Source organism: Mesocricetus auratus, unplaced genomic scaffold, assembly GCF_017639785.1.
Source record: "Mesocricetus auratus isolate SY011 unplaced genomic scaffold, BCM_Maur_2.0 Super-Scaffold_100007, whole genome shotgun sequence".
NCBI classification, from domain to species: Eukaryota; Metazoa; Chordata; class Mammalia; order Rodentia; family Cricetidae; genus Mesocricetus; species Mesocricetus auratus.
Genome location: NW_024429191.1, coordinates 53,795,044 through 53,810,224, shown reverse-complemented (window position 1 = coordinate 53,810,224; position 15,181 = coordinate 53,795,044). Strand labels below are relative to the sequence as shown.

Below are 15,181 nucleotides of genomic sequence, written 5' to 3'. Positions count from 1 at the left end.
TTAATCCCAGCACTCCACAGGCAGAGGATTTCTGAGTACAAGGCCAGCCTGGTCTACAGAGCGAGTTCAGGACAACCAGGGCTACACAGAGAAACCCTGTCTCAAAAACAATTTTTTTATTGCGTCATCCTCCATTTTCATCTTGTCTGGGCATTGTCTTGCCCCACAGCAGCAGGCTGAGGAGTGGCAGTAGAGACTGACTAAATGGCTTCTTGAGCCTAAAGTTTTTCTCTGGTTGTCACAGGAAAAGCCTACTGATCCCTAAAAATAGGGTTGAAAACACTGACATTGTAAAAAGGTATGTGTTCGGCCAGCAAGGTGACTTAGTGAGTAAGGATCCCTGACACGAAGTGAAGGAAGATCACCAGCTCCCTCCCACAAGTTGTCCTCTGGCCTGCATACACATACCGTGGTGTGTGTAAACATACACAAAAGCAAATATTAAATGCATATATTCCTAAAATATTACGTGCTGGCAAGATGACTTGACTGTTAAGGCACTTGTCCTGCTATCTTGGAAACTTGAGTTCCCTGGAGCCACAGTGGAAGGAGAGAACTGACTCCTGAAAGTTATCCTCTGACCCATGCTCGCTGTAGTTAGTATGCATGTGATCATCATACACACAGATACGCATATATAACAATGAGTAAAAAAGAATAATGTGGCCAGGTGTGGTGGCTAAGCACTCTAGAGACAGAGGCAGGCAGATCTCTGAGTTCAAGGCTAGCTAGTGAGATGCTGCCTGGGGGCAGGGCCGAGTGCTGTGGGCTTGCATGTAGCAAACACATAGTGAACAATTCTCCATATTGGGTTTGTGAGTGTGGGCACTGGGGTACACATCACTTACCACTTGCAAGTAAGAGCAGCTTCCAGTGCCCTGTTCCAGGCTTGCTGATTCCGGCCTCTGATACTTTTCTCCCATAGGCGGACTATTTCAGCACCGTGGCGACAGTGGTGTTCCTTCGCAAAGAGAACTGTATGTACCAGGCCTGCCCCACCCAGGACTGCAATAAGAAAGTGATTGACCAGCAGAATGGGTTGTACCGCTGTGAGAAGTGTGACCGGGAATTCCCCAACTTCAAATATCGCATGATCTTGTCGGTGAGTGGAATGGTTGGCGAGGTGCTATATGGTGTTCTTTGGTTGAGTGACATGAACAAGACACTGAGGTGCGACGGTAGAGCCCTGGTGGCTGGTGGTAAGGAGCTCACAGATGTGTTGGGGAGCAGGCTGCTGCTCTGTGGATGAGGAAGGGAGGGCTGTGCCCTGCTGCTCTTCATGCTCCGGAGAGCGTCGTGCCCAAAAGTGGCCTTTACCAATGGCAGTCCTCTGTGATGCTGTATGGTCACCACGTTGGTGGTGCTAGCCTCCTCACTGTTGTGGAGATAAATTAATTTGAAATGGCATTTCTGGAGAGCAGTGATTGTAACTCTACAGCCAGTGCCTGTGTTAGTTCTCTTGTGGACACTCTTGTTTTTTTCGACCTTAGTGGAGTTGACTTGAGAGGAGTGTGCCAGAGTATGGTTGTTGCTCTGTGGTTTGGTTTGATCTGACAGTAAGTAATGTGTCCGAAACCTTAAAAATGTTCTATTTCCTAATGCAGAAGCCACCTACAGGGAGTTTATTACAACTGTGTGAAGTTGTTTACTCTGAAAAGTTGGGGTCAGTTTAAATGCCCTTCTGTTCTGTTTCTTACTTCCTTTAGTGACTAGTCACTTTAGTGAGTAGAACATTGTAAAGGCCTTAGATTTAAAGTTTTTGATTGGGGTTGTAGCTCAATGGATGACACATGTCTGTCATCCTTAGCTACTTAGCAAGTTCAAGTCCAGCTGGCTAGCTTGGGGTACATGAGAGAGACCCAGTCCCCAAAAATGAATGAATACATGAAACAAAAAACCAGCCAGGCAGTGGTGGCACACGCCTTTAATCCCAGCACTCAGGAGACAGAGGCAGGTGGATCTCTGAGTTCAAGGCCAATCTGGTCTACAGAGTGAGTTCAGGTCAACCAGGGCTACATAGAGAAGCCCTGTCTCAGAAAATCAAACAAATAAAATAAAGCAAAAAGAATTTGGGGTTGGGGATGTGACTGTCAGTGAAGAGGTAATAGTGCTAGGGTAAGAAAAGAAAAAGCAAAAACAGAATACCAGGGTGAGGGCTGAACTCTCGGGCTCGCTGGCCTCTTGGCCTAGCCCACTCAGCAAGCTTTCTTAGCTCTCACCATGTACTTTAAACCTTACATCCACTGGGAGACATGCCTTTTGTTTCTGTTGCTTAGATTTGGTGACTGGTTGAAGGTTTTAAACACTGGCTCTGAAATTACCTGTTGCTCAGTAATGACTTATCTCATGCAGTTCTTTAAATTCAAAATATGGGGCAGAGTGATGGCTTGGTGGTTAAGAGGACCCAGGTTCAATTCCCAGCACCCACACTGCAGTTCACAACTGTCTGAAACTCCAGTTCAGGAGATCTGGCATGCTCACACAGACATGAGTGCAGGCAAGACGCCAATGTACATAAGAAAAAAGAAATGTTTTAAATTTGTGCAGTGGGTCTTAAGAGACAGCTCAGTGGGTAAAGTGCCTGCCTCTCACCTGCAGTGGGTCTTAAGAGTGGTTTAAGTGCCTGCTCCCAAGCATGAGGCTCTAAGTTCAGATCCCCGGCATCCAAGTAAAGTAGGCCTGGAGCTCACTGGGCATCAGCGTAGCCAGTTGCTGGGCTCTGGTCATTGAGAGACCCTGTCTCAAAAGACACTCAGTGTCAGTCTCTGGCCTCCACTTGCATGCACATAATACAACATACACAGTAAGTAAAAATGTGTAAATGTGAGCTCAGGCCATGGGAGGCTGAGGCAGGGAGATTGGAAGTTGGGCCTGTTTAGACTACACAGTAAGACTTTGGTTTTTAAAAACAAAATAGCTGAGCATGGTGGCATATGTCTCTGTACTCTTGGCACTTGGTGGTGGGGTGTGGAGGTAGGAGTTCAAGGCCAGCTTTGACTACATAGCAAGTTTGAGGACAGATTGGGTTACATTATATGCTGTCTCAAAAAATCTAAAGGATGGGAGGGAGGGAGGGAGGGAGGGAGGGAGGGAGGGAGGGAGGGAGGGAGGGAGAGAGAGAGAGAGAGAGAGAGAGAGAGAGAGAGAGAGAGAGAGAGAGAGAGAGAGAATAAATGGTAAGTCAAATAAAATGAAAAGAGCCCACTATACTGTTGGAAGCTCACTCAACTTCCAGTGCAAAGCCTTTTGCATTTAGCACAGGCTTAACTGCATGCTTCCACATCTGTTGGGGTTTAGTTGACCCAACTCCTGAGGTCAGAAATCAGATCTCTAGAAGATTGAGCTAGACCACATTTGAAACTTCTTCCCATAGCATCTGTCACAGCTTTTAAAAGACTGACAAAACGTCACCTGCACTTAACAGTGGGCCCTAGCTTAACCCCACATCCCTTCAGTTTGCTCAGAACATTTGCACAGCTAAGCCTGCTTTATGATAAAAGCACTGAGCAGCTCATGTGATTTATTGAATACTGTACTAAAAATGAAAAACGATGACGGAAACAGGGTACTTCATATGAGAGGAACCGTTCAGTCAAAGCATTGAAAGTCGGGGGCTGTGTGCAAGTTGCTTTAAGTAGAAAAAGGTAATCTCCCTCCTTGGTGTATCTTTCTTTTGCTAATTATCTGCTAAATAATAGCATGTTGTGTTTTTTAGGTAAATGTTGCAGATTTTCAAGAGAATCAGTGGGTGACATGTTTCCAGGAGTCTGCGGAGGCTATCCTTGGGCAGAATGCTGCATACCTCGGGGAACTGAAAGAGAAGGTTGGCACGTGTTTATTAACACTATGATAGTACTTGTGTTATGCCTCTTAGCTGTTTCTTGCTTGCTTCTTTGTATGTTTATATGAGTTCTCATTGTACTACATAACTAGCAAAGGGTAGTGTGTCAGAGCATAAAACAGCTATGCGCAGAAGCACAGACCACCTGTGTCCCTGCTACTGTTTGTACACATCAGAGCTAGTGTGCCTACAGTCTAGAGCTACAAGGTGTCTTCTGAAATAACTCAGAGCTCAGGTTTGCTTTGTTAACCAGTAAACACTTTTTAGGAAAGTTGAGTCAGATCTTAGAATAGTACACATCTGGGATACTTGCTATTTCAGGTTATCAGAATGGGTTCTTGCAAAGCAACTTTGTTTTAAAGATCCCTTTACATGCTATGGAAATGTTCTGTGTGTGGGAGGGGGTTCTTGCAAAGCAACTTTGTTTTAAAGGTCACTTTACAGGCTATGGAAAAGCTGTGCGTGCGCGTGTGTGTGCGTGCGTGCGTGTGGGGGGGGGACCCTTGAGATGACTGGAACTCATGTGAAGTGGAGGGAGAGAACCAACTTCATAAAGTTGTCCCCTGACCTGCATGTGTGCACCCATAGCATGAACGCCCACACCTTCACTAATTTGCCTTTTTATACATTAAGAGTTACTGATTATGCCAAATATAAGAAAAAGATACCTGTTGAGTTAAAACAAAGAATAGTAAGAACCATACTTTCCAGGCCATAGAAATTGGCATCTGTTGACATAAGTGTCTTTTTTTCCCTCATTTCTTCCATATTGGTTGGATGCTTGTAAAGGCCACAAAAAAGAATTGCCATTGTTTTGATGTGCTTTTCTTACTCTTTCTGTCCTCAGTTCTGTTTGGTTCTGCCCTCAGCTCCTTTTTAAATTATCCATGAGGTCCCTGAATTGTCCCATGACGTCCTTTTACAGAAATAACTGAAATTGACTTTTAAAGTGCAATAGTCTTTTATCTCTTTTGCCTGGTCCTCTATTTTCATATCAGATTTGCAGGCTCCGGGCAGCCTTTCAGGATTTTTATGAGCTTATTATAGTTGACTGTTCTTAGCTGGTGAATGAGGGTGTACAGGATTTCCCTCAGGAACCATGGTGCTCTGGGAGTGTACATCCATGCTCCCATTAGAGTAATGGCATCCAGTTTAAATTTTTGAAGATTTAACACATTATTTTGTTTATATGTTGAAAATCCAAGGAATGACTTTTTCTCAAATAAAAGAAGTCTGTGTGGTAAGTCTGTTTTCATACCCGTGTGACCTACAGGGTTACTTAGCTTATATGAACTGTTAGTTTTATGTAAAGTTTTAAATTCGTGCATTTCATGCCTCAGCAGTCTGAGGCAGGAAAATGCCAAGTTAAAGACCAACTGGGCAGCTTAATGAACATTGTCTCAAAAGTTTAAAACAGAAGAGGGCTGCATATCCCAGTTGTTTTGTTTTGAGACAGGGTCTCACTCTTTAGCCCAGGCCAGCCTGTATAGCTGATGCTGGCTTCATGCTCACTATAATCCTCTTGCCTTAGCCTCCAGAAGACTGTGATTACAGGCATGGCCACTTTACCTAGCTTCCTCAGACTGTTCCAGTTATTTTAGTGGTTTTTTTTTTAACTAATTATTATTTTTTTAATTTGAGACTATGTAGCCCTGGAACTCACAGATCTTCTTGCCTCTGCCTCCCAGTGCTGGAGTTAAAAGTGTGCACCAGGCCCAGCCCTACTCAGGTTTATTTTGTTTGTTTGTTTGTTTTGATTTTGGGGGCAGGGTTTCTCTGTAATGGCCCTAGCTGTCATGGAACTCTCTAGACCAGGCTGACCTCAAACTCACAGAGATCCACCTGCATTTGCCTCCTGAGTGCTGAGATTAAAGGCAAGTGCCACCCCACCCACTCACTTATTATTTTTTTATTTTATTTGTGTGAGTGCTTTACCTGCATATATGTATATGCACCACTTTCCTGCCTGGTACCTGAGGAGGCCAGGAGAGGGCATCAGATCCCCTAGAACTGGAGTTAGAGGTGGCTATAAGCCACTATGAGGGTTCTAGGAAGGAGACTCTTGCTTGTCCTTCAAAAGAACAATATATATTTTAACCACTAGGCCATCTCTCCAGCCTCTCCTACCTACTTCTTAATTCACAATGAGATGCTGGATCTCAGGTTTCTTCCTTCATGAGTATTCCAAATCTTAAATGTGTTTCTTAAGAATATTTAAATTTTTATAATTGTGGTAAAATAACATAAAAATACCATTATATGCTGTTTTTCTTTTTCTAGTACAACCATTTTGAAATACATAGTGGCATTAGCCACATCAAGGTATCGGGCTCGTGGCTCCACTGTCCATCGTTGCACATTTCCGTTTTCCCACCCTGGAGTTCTGTACCCTTAAGCAACAGTTCTCCATCCCTCCCCTCCCTAGCACTGCATCCAGGGTTCTGCTTCTGTGAACTTAATAGAGTCTGTTCTCAGTTCCACACATGCAGCCAGCTAGGGATCAAAAATATTTGGGTGATAAATTGCATGTTTATTGACTATGTGCAGATCATGTTTCCAGTCCATGTCGACTCACATGATATTTATATTTGGTATTATAAGTAATCTGCTGATGATTTACTGCATACAGGAGGGAGTGTGTGGGTTCTGTGTAAACAACCGTTTTACATAAGGAACTTGAGTATCCTTGGAATTCTGTGTCCCCTGGAGGTAGGGTTCCCAAGTCTAGTCCTCTGCAAATACTGAAAGGAAAACTGTACTGCTAAGGAAAGTGTTTGTGTTTTTAATAAAATTCTACTTAAACAGTTTTATGTGATGAAACACCTACAAATTAGTCATTCCTAAGAAATCTCAACCCTCTGGGGTGATAATTTTTCAGTCTTTCCAGCAGTTTAATAGGACTCTTCCAGTAGTTGCCATGTATTGTTTTTACAGAACGAGCAGGCGTTTGAAGAGGTTTTCCAGAATGCCAACTTCCGATCCTTTACATTCAGAATCAGGGTCAAGCTGGAGACCTACAACGTGAGTACGGTTACTGGGGCAAAAGGGCCGTGATGGGAGCAGCAGCACTTCAGTGTTAGTGTCAGGGGGTTACCCACAGGTTCAAAAAGACCTTGGCATGCACACTCGTGGAATCTGCCTGTCCTAGGGTGCTGCTGCCAACTTATGTGCAGATTTGGAAGCTGACTCAGGTTTGCTGTCTTATCTGAACACTCTGGGGAGAAGATAGTATGGACTTTTCTATTACAGCCTTAAGAAATTTTCATTATCTCTGTACTTTCAAAAAATAATGTATAGGGGCTCTTGTTTCCCACATTTTAGGTTCTAAAAATCAGTATATTAAACAAATACCACATGCAGGTAAAAGTACCTCTTAAATTAGCCCTAATGACCTAGAGTTGCGTAGATGTAATAAACAGCATTTACTGGACAGTCACTGTCCTGGCTCCTGTCCGTCTATTATCTGTTGGTCCTTATAGCACCTGCTGAGTTAGAGCTCTTGTTGCCCATTTTCACCGATGGAAAGATGTAGACATACAAAGAATGGGCCTCTGAACCTCCAGTCATGCAGCAACACACCCAAGATTCCAACCCAGCCAGTCTGACTCCTGTAAATACCAGTATATTTAGTGTTTGCTAAGAACGGGGACACATGAAGGCCGCTGGGCATCACCCTGTTCTGCTCAGAGATGGAGACAAGCTGAATGAGAATTCTGTCAGCTCCCCTGCAGCCACTAAGTTTACACATTCTGAATTACCATCAACTCAGTGCCTTGAATAACTTTTTGGTAGTTAACTGAACATTAGTGGGGTATAGTGTCAGGAAGATGGGTGGGTTAAGAGAGACTGTAGGGTTCTTCTCTTTCTTCCTGGTGTGGACAGGGATGGCGGAGGGCAGGCAGGTAACCCTGCCCAGAGCTGGAGCAGCGGCCAGATTTCTTGCTGCTTTGGGCTCCCACTGCACCTATATAAAGACAATAGACTAGAGACCCTCCAGCGTCCACTCCAGTGGGATGCTAGGTTGGACAGAGGGTCTGTAGAAGGGGGTTCTGGCTATTGACCCATCTCCAGGAATTCACAGTACTTTCTCTGTGGGAATTTCTAAACGTCCCTTCTTCCTGCTGGACTCACTGAAACCACTGAAGCAAAGAAGGTTATCTCCACCACCCCATGCCAGGCTGCGCCACTCACAAAAGGCTTTTCTCTTTTCAAAGGATGAATCTCGAATTAAGGCCACTGTGATGGACGTGAAGCCTGTGGACTACAGAGACTACGCCAAAAGGCTGATCATGAACATCAGGAGGAACATATGATGTGAGCAAGTCGTGCTGATGGCCAGAGTTGGGGTAAAGAACGGAGACAGAATGGCTGTCTTCCCACCCCATATGACAGCCCTGTGACAGCCTCACAGTGCAGAGCCTCTAGGGGACACTGGCAGCCTGTCTGGGACCCTCTTGGGACTCATTGGTCAGCAAAAGACAGTATGCTCAGAGGGCTGTGTATAAACCATCAGAGCCAGCACTCAGCTGGCGGGTAGCATAAGCCCAACCCCTCCCGTCTTCCGGCTTTTGTCAGATTTACTAAGATTTTGTTACACAAACAGGAATTGTGTCACAAGTAATTGACCCCACTTTGTGGATAATGAGGTAACTTGGGGTTTGCTTTTCCACTGGTGGCACCTTTATGTCTCAGGTTCCTCCTGAGGGGAGTGAGAATGGGGGAGAACCCAGGTGTTTAGGAGTGTCTCTCTAGAATCAAAGGCTCACACTTTGCAGAGGTACCACATGGTCGTTAGTGCTTGGAATGGCAAAGGGATAGAATTATTAATCAAAAGCCTATCGTTAATATCTGAAGACCATCCTTCCTTCAGGGTTTAATAGATTTAATAGACTGAGTCAGATGGGTCTGATATTAATCAAAATTGTCTCTTCTGAGGACAGCTGATAAGCATTGACTTGCCATCCCCTAGGGACACCCAGGCAACTACAAAGCTTTGCTTGAATTTTCACTTCAATTCATGTTGTATTTGGTTGCCTGATGTACCGTCTTTACCTGCACCTTTTTTTTTTTGCATTTGTATTATTTCATTTTTGATTAAAGCTGTGTTAAATAGGGAGAATTTTAGAGAGAAGCCCTTTGTTTCCCTTGCTTTGTTTGAATAAACAGTATATCTTTATTTGTGGATTCTACTTTCTTTGACTGTAAAGGGTTCTTATAACTGGAAAGCAATTAATTAGCCTTCGTAATAAATAATCACTAGGGAGAGATGTTAACTCATTACAAACTCAGAGATTAGACTGAGGCCTGGAGATCATTGTTACTAACGTTTGCAGCCCTGAAATGCATCTTAGGAGGCATGAAAACACAAGAAAGGAAAAACCATTGTGCCCAAGAATGCTGATGATCTGGCACTTTGGGATTTTATTGATGTTTACACAGCAGCCTAACACCAGGCAGGCTTTGAAATGTGTATAGACAGTGAGCGAGGAAGAAAACAGTAATTATGCTACTAGGCTTTTCATTCGGCAAGAGCATGCTTGCTCTGTGTGTTCCTAATCATATTAATTATCTATCTGGTTGCTGCAGCCCACCTCTTGGCATTTGCTGCACGTGTCTGCCAGTACCCAGGCAGCATTGCAGCCCCCCCTGCAGCTGCAGGCCTGGCTTTTAATGTGTGCACTTAAGCTCTTGGTGGCTATGTAGAGCTGAAGAGTCGTGGCCTCCTGTGCTTTTAGTTGCTTTTCTTGTTGCTATGACAAAATAGCTGTCAAAAGCAACTTAGGGGAGGAATGACTTCTTCTGGCTCACAGTTGGAGGGTGCCATCTACCATGGTGGAGAGGGTAGCGCAGGAGCGCTCTGGCTGTGCAACTGGAGTGTGAGACAGCTGGTCACATGACATCAGTTGTCAGGAAGCAACAAGACACAAATTCTAGTGCTCGACTCACTTTCAGCCTGTGTGCGTGTGTTAGAGGTAGGCTAACTGCCCAGCACATGTCAAGGATCCTCCCATCTCTAATTTGGGTCTTGGGGATCAGGCTGGGTCCTAACACTTGCCAACACATCACCCTCTTTTTCATTCAGTCTGGACCCCTGAGTCCTGAACGCCACCCATACTCAGGCTGGGTCTCTCCTCAGTTAAGTCTCTCTGGAAAGACCCTCACAGACTAATCATGTGGGTTTAGACTGACAGCATTGACCACCACACCTGTCTGTTTTTGCCTTAGCTGGCTTGTTTTTGAGATAGTCGTCCCTGTGTAGCCCAGGCAGGTCTCAGGCTTGAGCCTTCCTTCTTGGTCTCTCATACACTAGAAACACAGGCTTCTCCCACCATCCCTGACTTGTACTGTTGGGGCAGAGTCTTAAAGTGGATAGCTTCAAGCTCATTGTACAGCCCAGGCTGACCTTGAAATAGTGATCCTCCTGCTTCTGTCTCCCAGCTGCTGGCATTACAGCCTTAGGCAAATGGCTGGCCTTTCTGAGAACAGACAGACAGACTTTGATTGCAGAGACACAACCTTTCTTACCTTTCCCTAACCTCAGGAGACAGGAATTCAGTTGCACTTGATTCTCTGGCTGAAGCCTTGACAATTTCTATGGAGGCTTTCTGTCTGACCTTGTTTATAAGGCATTGACTGGAAAATCACAGTCTTCAGCACTGTTGGAGATTGACAAATTGCGGGTTAGAGATGGTGATCTAGCTATCAGTCCAGTAACCAATCTTTTATATCTCCTACTCACAGCCTTTCCTTCTCTCCCGGTGCAGGAAGGCTGGTCGGTAGCAATGCGTCCTGAGGTCGCCGAACCGTCTCACCGGCCACTTCAACAAGTGAAACACACTGCACAGCTAACACAGTTGACATGAGGAGCACAGAACTCTACAGAGAGTGGGAGGGATGGGCTCCCTCGTGGGGTGATGTTTTAAAAGATTCCCATATTAAAAAATCAGCTCAGAAGCTGGTTCCACTGTGAGTGACCCAGGTCCTGGTGGGCTGCCTAAGTAGATTCTGGCCCACAGTTTTTGGAGTTCTCTTGGACACAGTTTATCCGGAAAGGTTGTTTGTGTTCTAATTTTCATCTATCAGTTAGAGATCAATGCTTATTTTGCGTCCACCATGACACCAGCGTTAAGCAGTTGGGGGGAGGTATCTAATCATTTTGCCTTTATTTTTAAGTGGTTCCTGAATTCCCTCCAGCCTCATTGTAAAAGAGGCAGAAAAGGAAGATACTGATCTGATTTCTGTCCATATTTCCAGTGTTTTATGCCTGCCATTAAAGCCTTGCTAATCTCTAGTGTGCTGTTCTGACTTTTTTGAACTGCAGGGTCAAAGTGTTCCCCCTCCTTCCCCCAACATTTTTTTCCTGAGTGGCCTATCTTCGAAAAGTATAAATAATATTGATCGTGTTATTTAATACACTAATGAAACCCATGGCTATTGACTACATAATTAATATGCTGTCTAAAAGTGACGTTTGGCAGCCCCATATCTAAAGGTTTATATTGACTCATTTCTGTAGTGATCCACCTGCCAAGGATTTATTTATAGAAAAAGAAACCCGTCCCTCTCCCACCTTTGTACTTGTTAGAAGGACTGTCCTTTCCCGGGTAGATTGATTGTTTCCTCCTCTCAAAGACAGATCTGTGTGTCTCCTTTCCCTTTTTTCTTTCTTTCTTCCTACCTAACATATTTTGGTAACCTTAGACTTAATCCACTCTGTAGGTAGTAGCCTTTATAAGCCACTGGTTTTATAAAGCATGGTTGAAAGTAATTGTTTCCTCTAAGAAAAAGGAAGGAAAAGAAAATTACCAAAGTCACCCATAATCCAACAGCCAGCAATAACCACTTGTTTAGTGGGCTGCCATTTTCTATTTATGTTACTTTTCTCGTTGCTGTGATAAACACCATGACCAAAAACAACTTAAGTACAGTTGTTTGTTTTGTTTTTTTTCGAGACAGGGTTTCTCTGTATTATCTTGGAGGAGGCTGTCCTAGAACTCACTCTGTAGACCAGGTTGGCCTCAAACTCAGAGATCCACCTGCCTCTGCCTCCTGAGTGCTGGGATTAAAGGCGTGCGCCACCAACGCCTGGCTTCAGTACAAGTTTTGACTTAGGGTTCAAGGGCCAGATTTCCATGGCAGGGAAAACATGGCGGCAGAGCAGGAAGCTAAGAGATCTCGTCTCAGCTGCACACATGTTGGAAGTAGAGCACACTGCACCCAGTGACACACTGCACCCAGCGATATACTTCCTCCTGCAAGGCTCCACCCTGTAAGGTTCCTCAGCCTCCTTGAACAGTGCCACCAAGCAGGCACCAAGTGTGCAGATACATGAGGTTTTATGGGACATTATTCATGCCACCACACGTATATGTGTATAAATAGGGGTTGTGGATGTGGCTTGGTGGTAGAGCCTTATAGGCACACTAAGGCCCTGGGTTCTCCCTAACGCCACATTAAAGACAACATGCTATTATCTCATACATCCTTCTGTAACACTCTTAGCACTCCAGAATAGGCTTCTTTCCTATTTCAATAAAAGTGGATCTGCATTGCTGCAAGTGGGTTTGGCTGTATGATGTGTGAATTTATGGGGCTGAATCACTCTTGCCAGCTGCTCCCACTTTTTGGCTCCTTAGCATAAGCCTGCGTGTGTACTGGTGGGCCCGAGCAGTGTTTGCAGCCCTGATAGTACGTTTGGTGCTTCTTGCTCCATGAGTTCTGTTGCCCTGGTCCAGCAGTAAGGCTAAGCCTGTGCCCCATCACAGGCGGGTGAGCAGTTTGAGCAGACCCTTGGAAGCAAACAGATAAACTAATGCAGGGAGAATGGTGAAGGAGGCATTGGAGCCCCCCCCCCCATGATTTCATCCTCCTTAGCTCTCAGACATAGGTTGCAGCCACAGAGGCCTTAACCTGGATTTTCTGTCTTTGTGGGAGAAATGGCCTCCCAAGAACACATTTGACCTGCTTTGTAAACCAACCTCATTCTCTTCTCTAAAGCTGTTAGTGATACAAGTCTCCCAAGTTATATTTGTGATGGTTCTGATTAAGTAATGGGGTAAAGGATGGTGTCCGTGTCTTTACCGGCTTTTGCCTCCTGTCAGCTGTTTGGGTCCTAGGGATCAAACCCCAGGCCTCACACCTGCCACATGTCCGCTAAGGTACACACCCTCTAAGACGGTTTAGATCAAGACACCTGTTTTTAGTTTCGAGACAGCTTCTTTGTAGCCTTGCCTAGCCTCAAACTTGCTACTGGCTTCCTGCCTCTGCCTCCAGTGTGAGGATCGAAGACATGCGACACCACACCCAGTGAAATCTAGATGCCTGTCTCCCAAGACCTGGGATTAAAGGTGTATACCACCAACCACTGTCTGATCTCTATGGCTTGAGGTTGACTTTGCTTTCTGAATCCTCAGGCAAGCTTTAATAAATTGTAAATAATATATCACACCACACCTTATCCCCCCAAGAACTCTGGTCAGTTTGGAGCAGAACTCAGTGGTCATCACAATAAAGTCCAAATTCAGTAGATGTACAGGTCACTGGAGACTGGGGCTATCAATAAGGACTTGAAGGGGGGATGGGTTAAGATGAACGCTGAAGCCTTGATTTGGGTCATCTGTGGAAAAGCACATGCCACATCTAACTCATTCTGCACTAGTTATCGACAGGAAGCTATGATGCCATGTTGGGTAGAAGGTATCAAAGGTATATGGTCTCCAAAGAGTGCTTGTCCATGGGTAGCCTAAGTGGTCCTTATACATTAACTGCCCTTAGGCCCTTTGATGACTTATCATTTGAGCTATGTCTTGGTGCTGACTTTGGGAGTACATTTGAGACTTGGAACCATCCAACCACCTGGCCATTTCATAGTCTTTTGGCTCTTCAGAGCTGTTGCCTTGAAACCCCTGCTACTTCTCAGCTGTTGATAAATCTCAAGATGTCTAAATCTTAAGAAAACACTATATTTGTTGCAGCCTCGAGTAAACTACCCAAAAAACCTAATCCACCCGCTTCATGTGAAATATTTATAGTCAACTCAAAAATGATTGTGTAAACTTTTAATAATCGTGAGCTGTTCTTCCAAAACTACCTGCTCCCTAGCGGATTACCCAGTTGGTAATTGGAAGTTTGTGCCATCATTAAAAATGACAGCTTCTTCAGATAGCTCGCTCGGAGCTTGTAAAATGCAGATAACCCAGCCTATATTTAACTTGTGTGTGGTGCAGCTTCCTTTCAGTAGTTAGGTAACCGATGGGCTGGTGCCTGTGAAAACAGGAGTGCTCACTGCAGGGAGCCGTGGCTCGGTGCTCATGAATGCCCTGCCCTGAGGTGGATCCAGAATCCACTTTAAAAAATGAAGCTCCTCACCATTGACACTGCTGCTCATGTTGGAATTTATTTATATCTTCAGTCCGCTGTGGTGCAGAGGTCATTTCTACTGGCCTAAGAGTTTAGAAACTCAGACTTGCCTAGGGAAGCTGATCTCCCCTGCATGCAGGCTGGGAGTGCAAGGCTGGCCTTCTGCTGATGCAGTTGCTGCCACGGTTGCTCTCCCATCACAGCCTCTACTGCTGGCCTCCTGCACTATTTATCTAAACTCTAAATAGTTTTATAAGGTGCAGCTTCACAACCCAGCTCTTCTAATGGGCTCTCCAGGCAGCAAGCCTTCCATAAATGAACCGCTAATTAAGAAAAGAAGAAAACCTGGTTTGCCCAGTGTAGCCATATTTCAAGACTCCCATGAATTTTGAAGATGCTAGCATCCTCCTCTATAGCCAAGATATTAGTATTCTTTTGTCTCATATCAGTGAGACCAGCAGTCAGGGTGTTGACGTGTTCCCATCCCTGTCACACTCTTAGGAGGTTTGTTCCTGTGGACTTTTGTGGAAACCCTTATTAAAGTTACTCTTTAAGGATCAGACTATGCCAGGCCTTCTTAGTTGAAAGCCCGGCTGTGGAGAAGCAGATAGATCCATTTGCAGTGTAGGCACGAACAGGCTTTCTGGGAAGATGCCTGTCAGTCAAATAGGGCTCATGGCGTGTGAGCCTGAGCCTTGCTCTCAGGGCTCTATCTGAGGGTGAATTGAAGGTGTTAGCAGGCTTAACTGGGCAGCATCACAGCCTATGTGCACAGCCCTATGCTGCATGTGCTCCTGTGGAACCTTTAGCTCCCGGAGCCAAGATTCATTTTGTGTGTTATTAAAGTGTGGGTGACTAGGAAAAGTAGAGCCCTCTTAATTAGAGAGCGACATTCTTGCATAGTAGTAGTGTTCCATTCGTGGCATAATTGTCACAGCAAATTACCAGTTAGGTTAAATATTGAGCTGGTAACTCAGAGCT

General features: G+C 44.9%; 1 protein-coding gene across 2 annotated transcripts in view; it reads left to right on the top strand.

Annotated features, from left to right (window-relative positions):
• Rpa1 (replication protein A1) overlaps positions 1-11,132 on the top strand; it is a 52,707-nt gene extending 41,575 nt beyond the window's left edge. Inside the window, exons 14-18 of one of the 2 annotated variants that reach the window (XM_013111808.3) lie at positions 926-1,102; positions 3,716-3,823; positions 6,776-6,862; positions 8,056-8,155; positions 10,606-11,132. In XM_013111808.3, coding sequence (XP_012967262.1) covers positions 926-1,102; positions 3,716-3,823; positions 6,776-6,862; positions 8,056-8,154 — 471 coding nt within the window. In that variant the 3' untranslated portion in view covers position 8,155; positions 10,606-11,132. Of the gene's footprint in view, positions 1-925; positions 1,103-3,715; positions 3,824-6,775; positions 6,863-8,055; positions 8,188-10,605 lie in introns of both variants that reach the window. The other variant, XM_005067398.4, reaches the window with a different exon arrangement.
• The last annotated feature ends 4,049 nt before the right edge of the window (positions 11,133-15,181 follow it).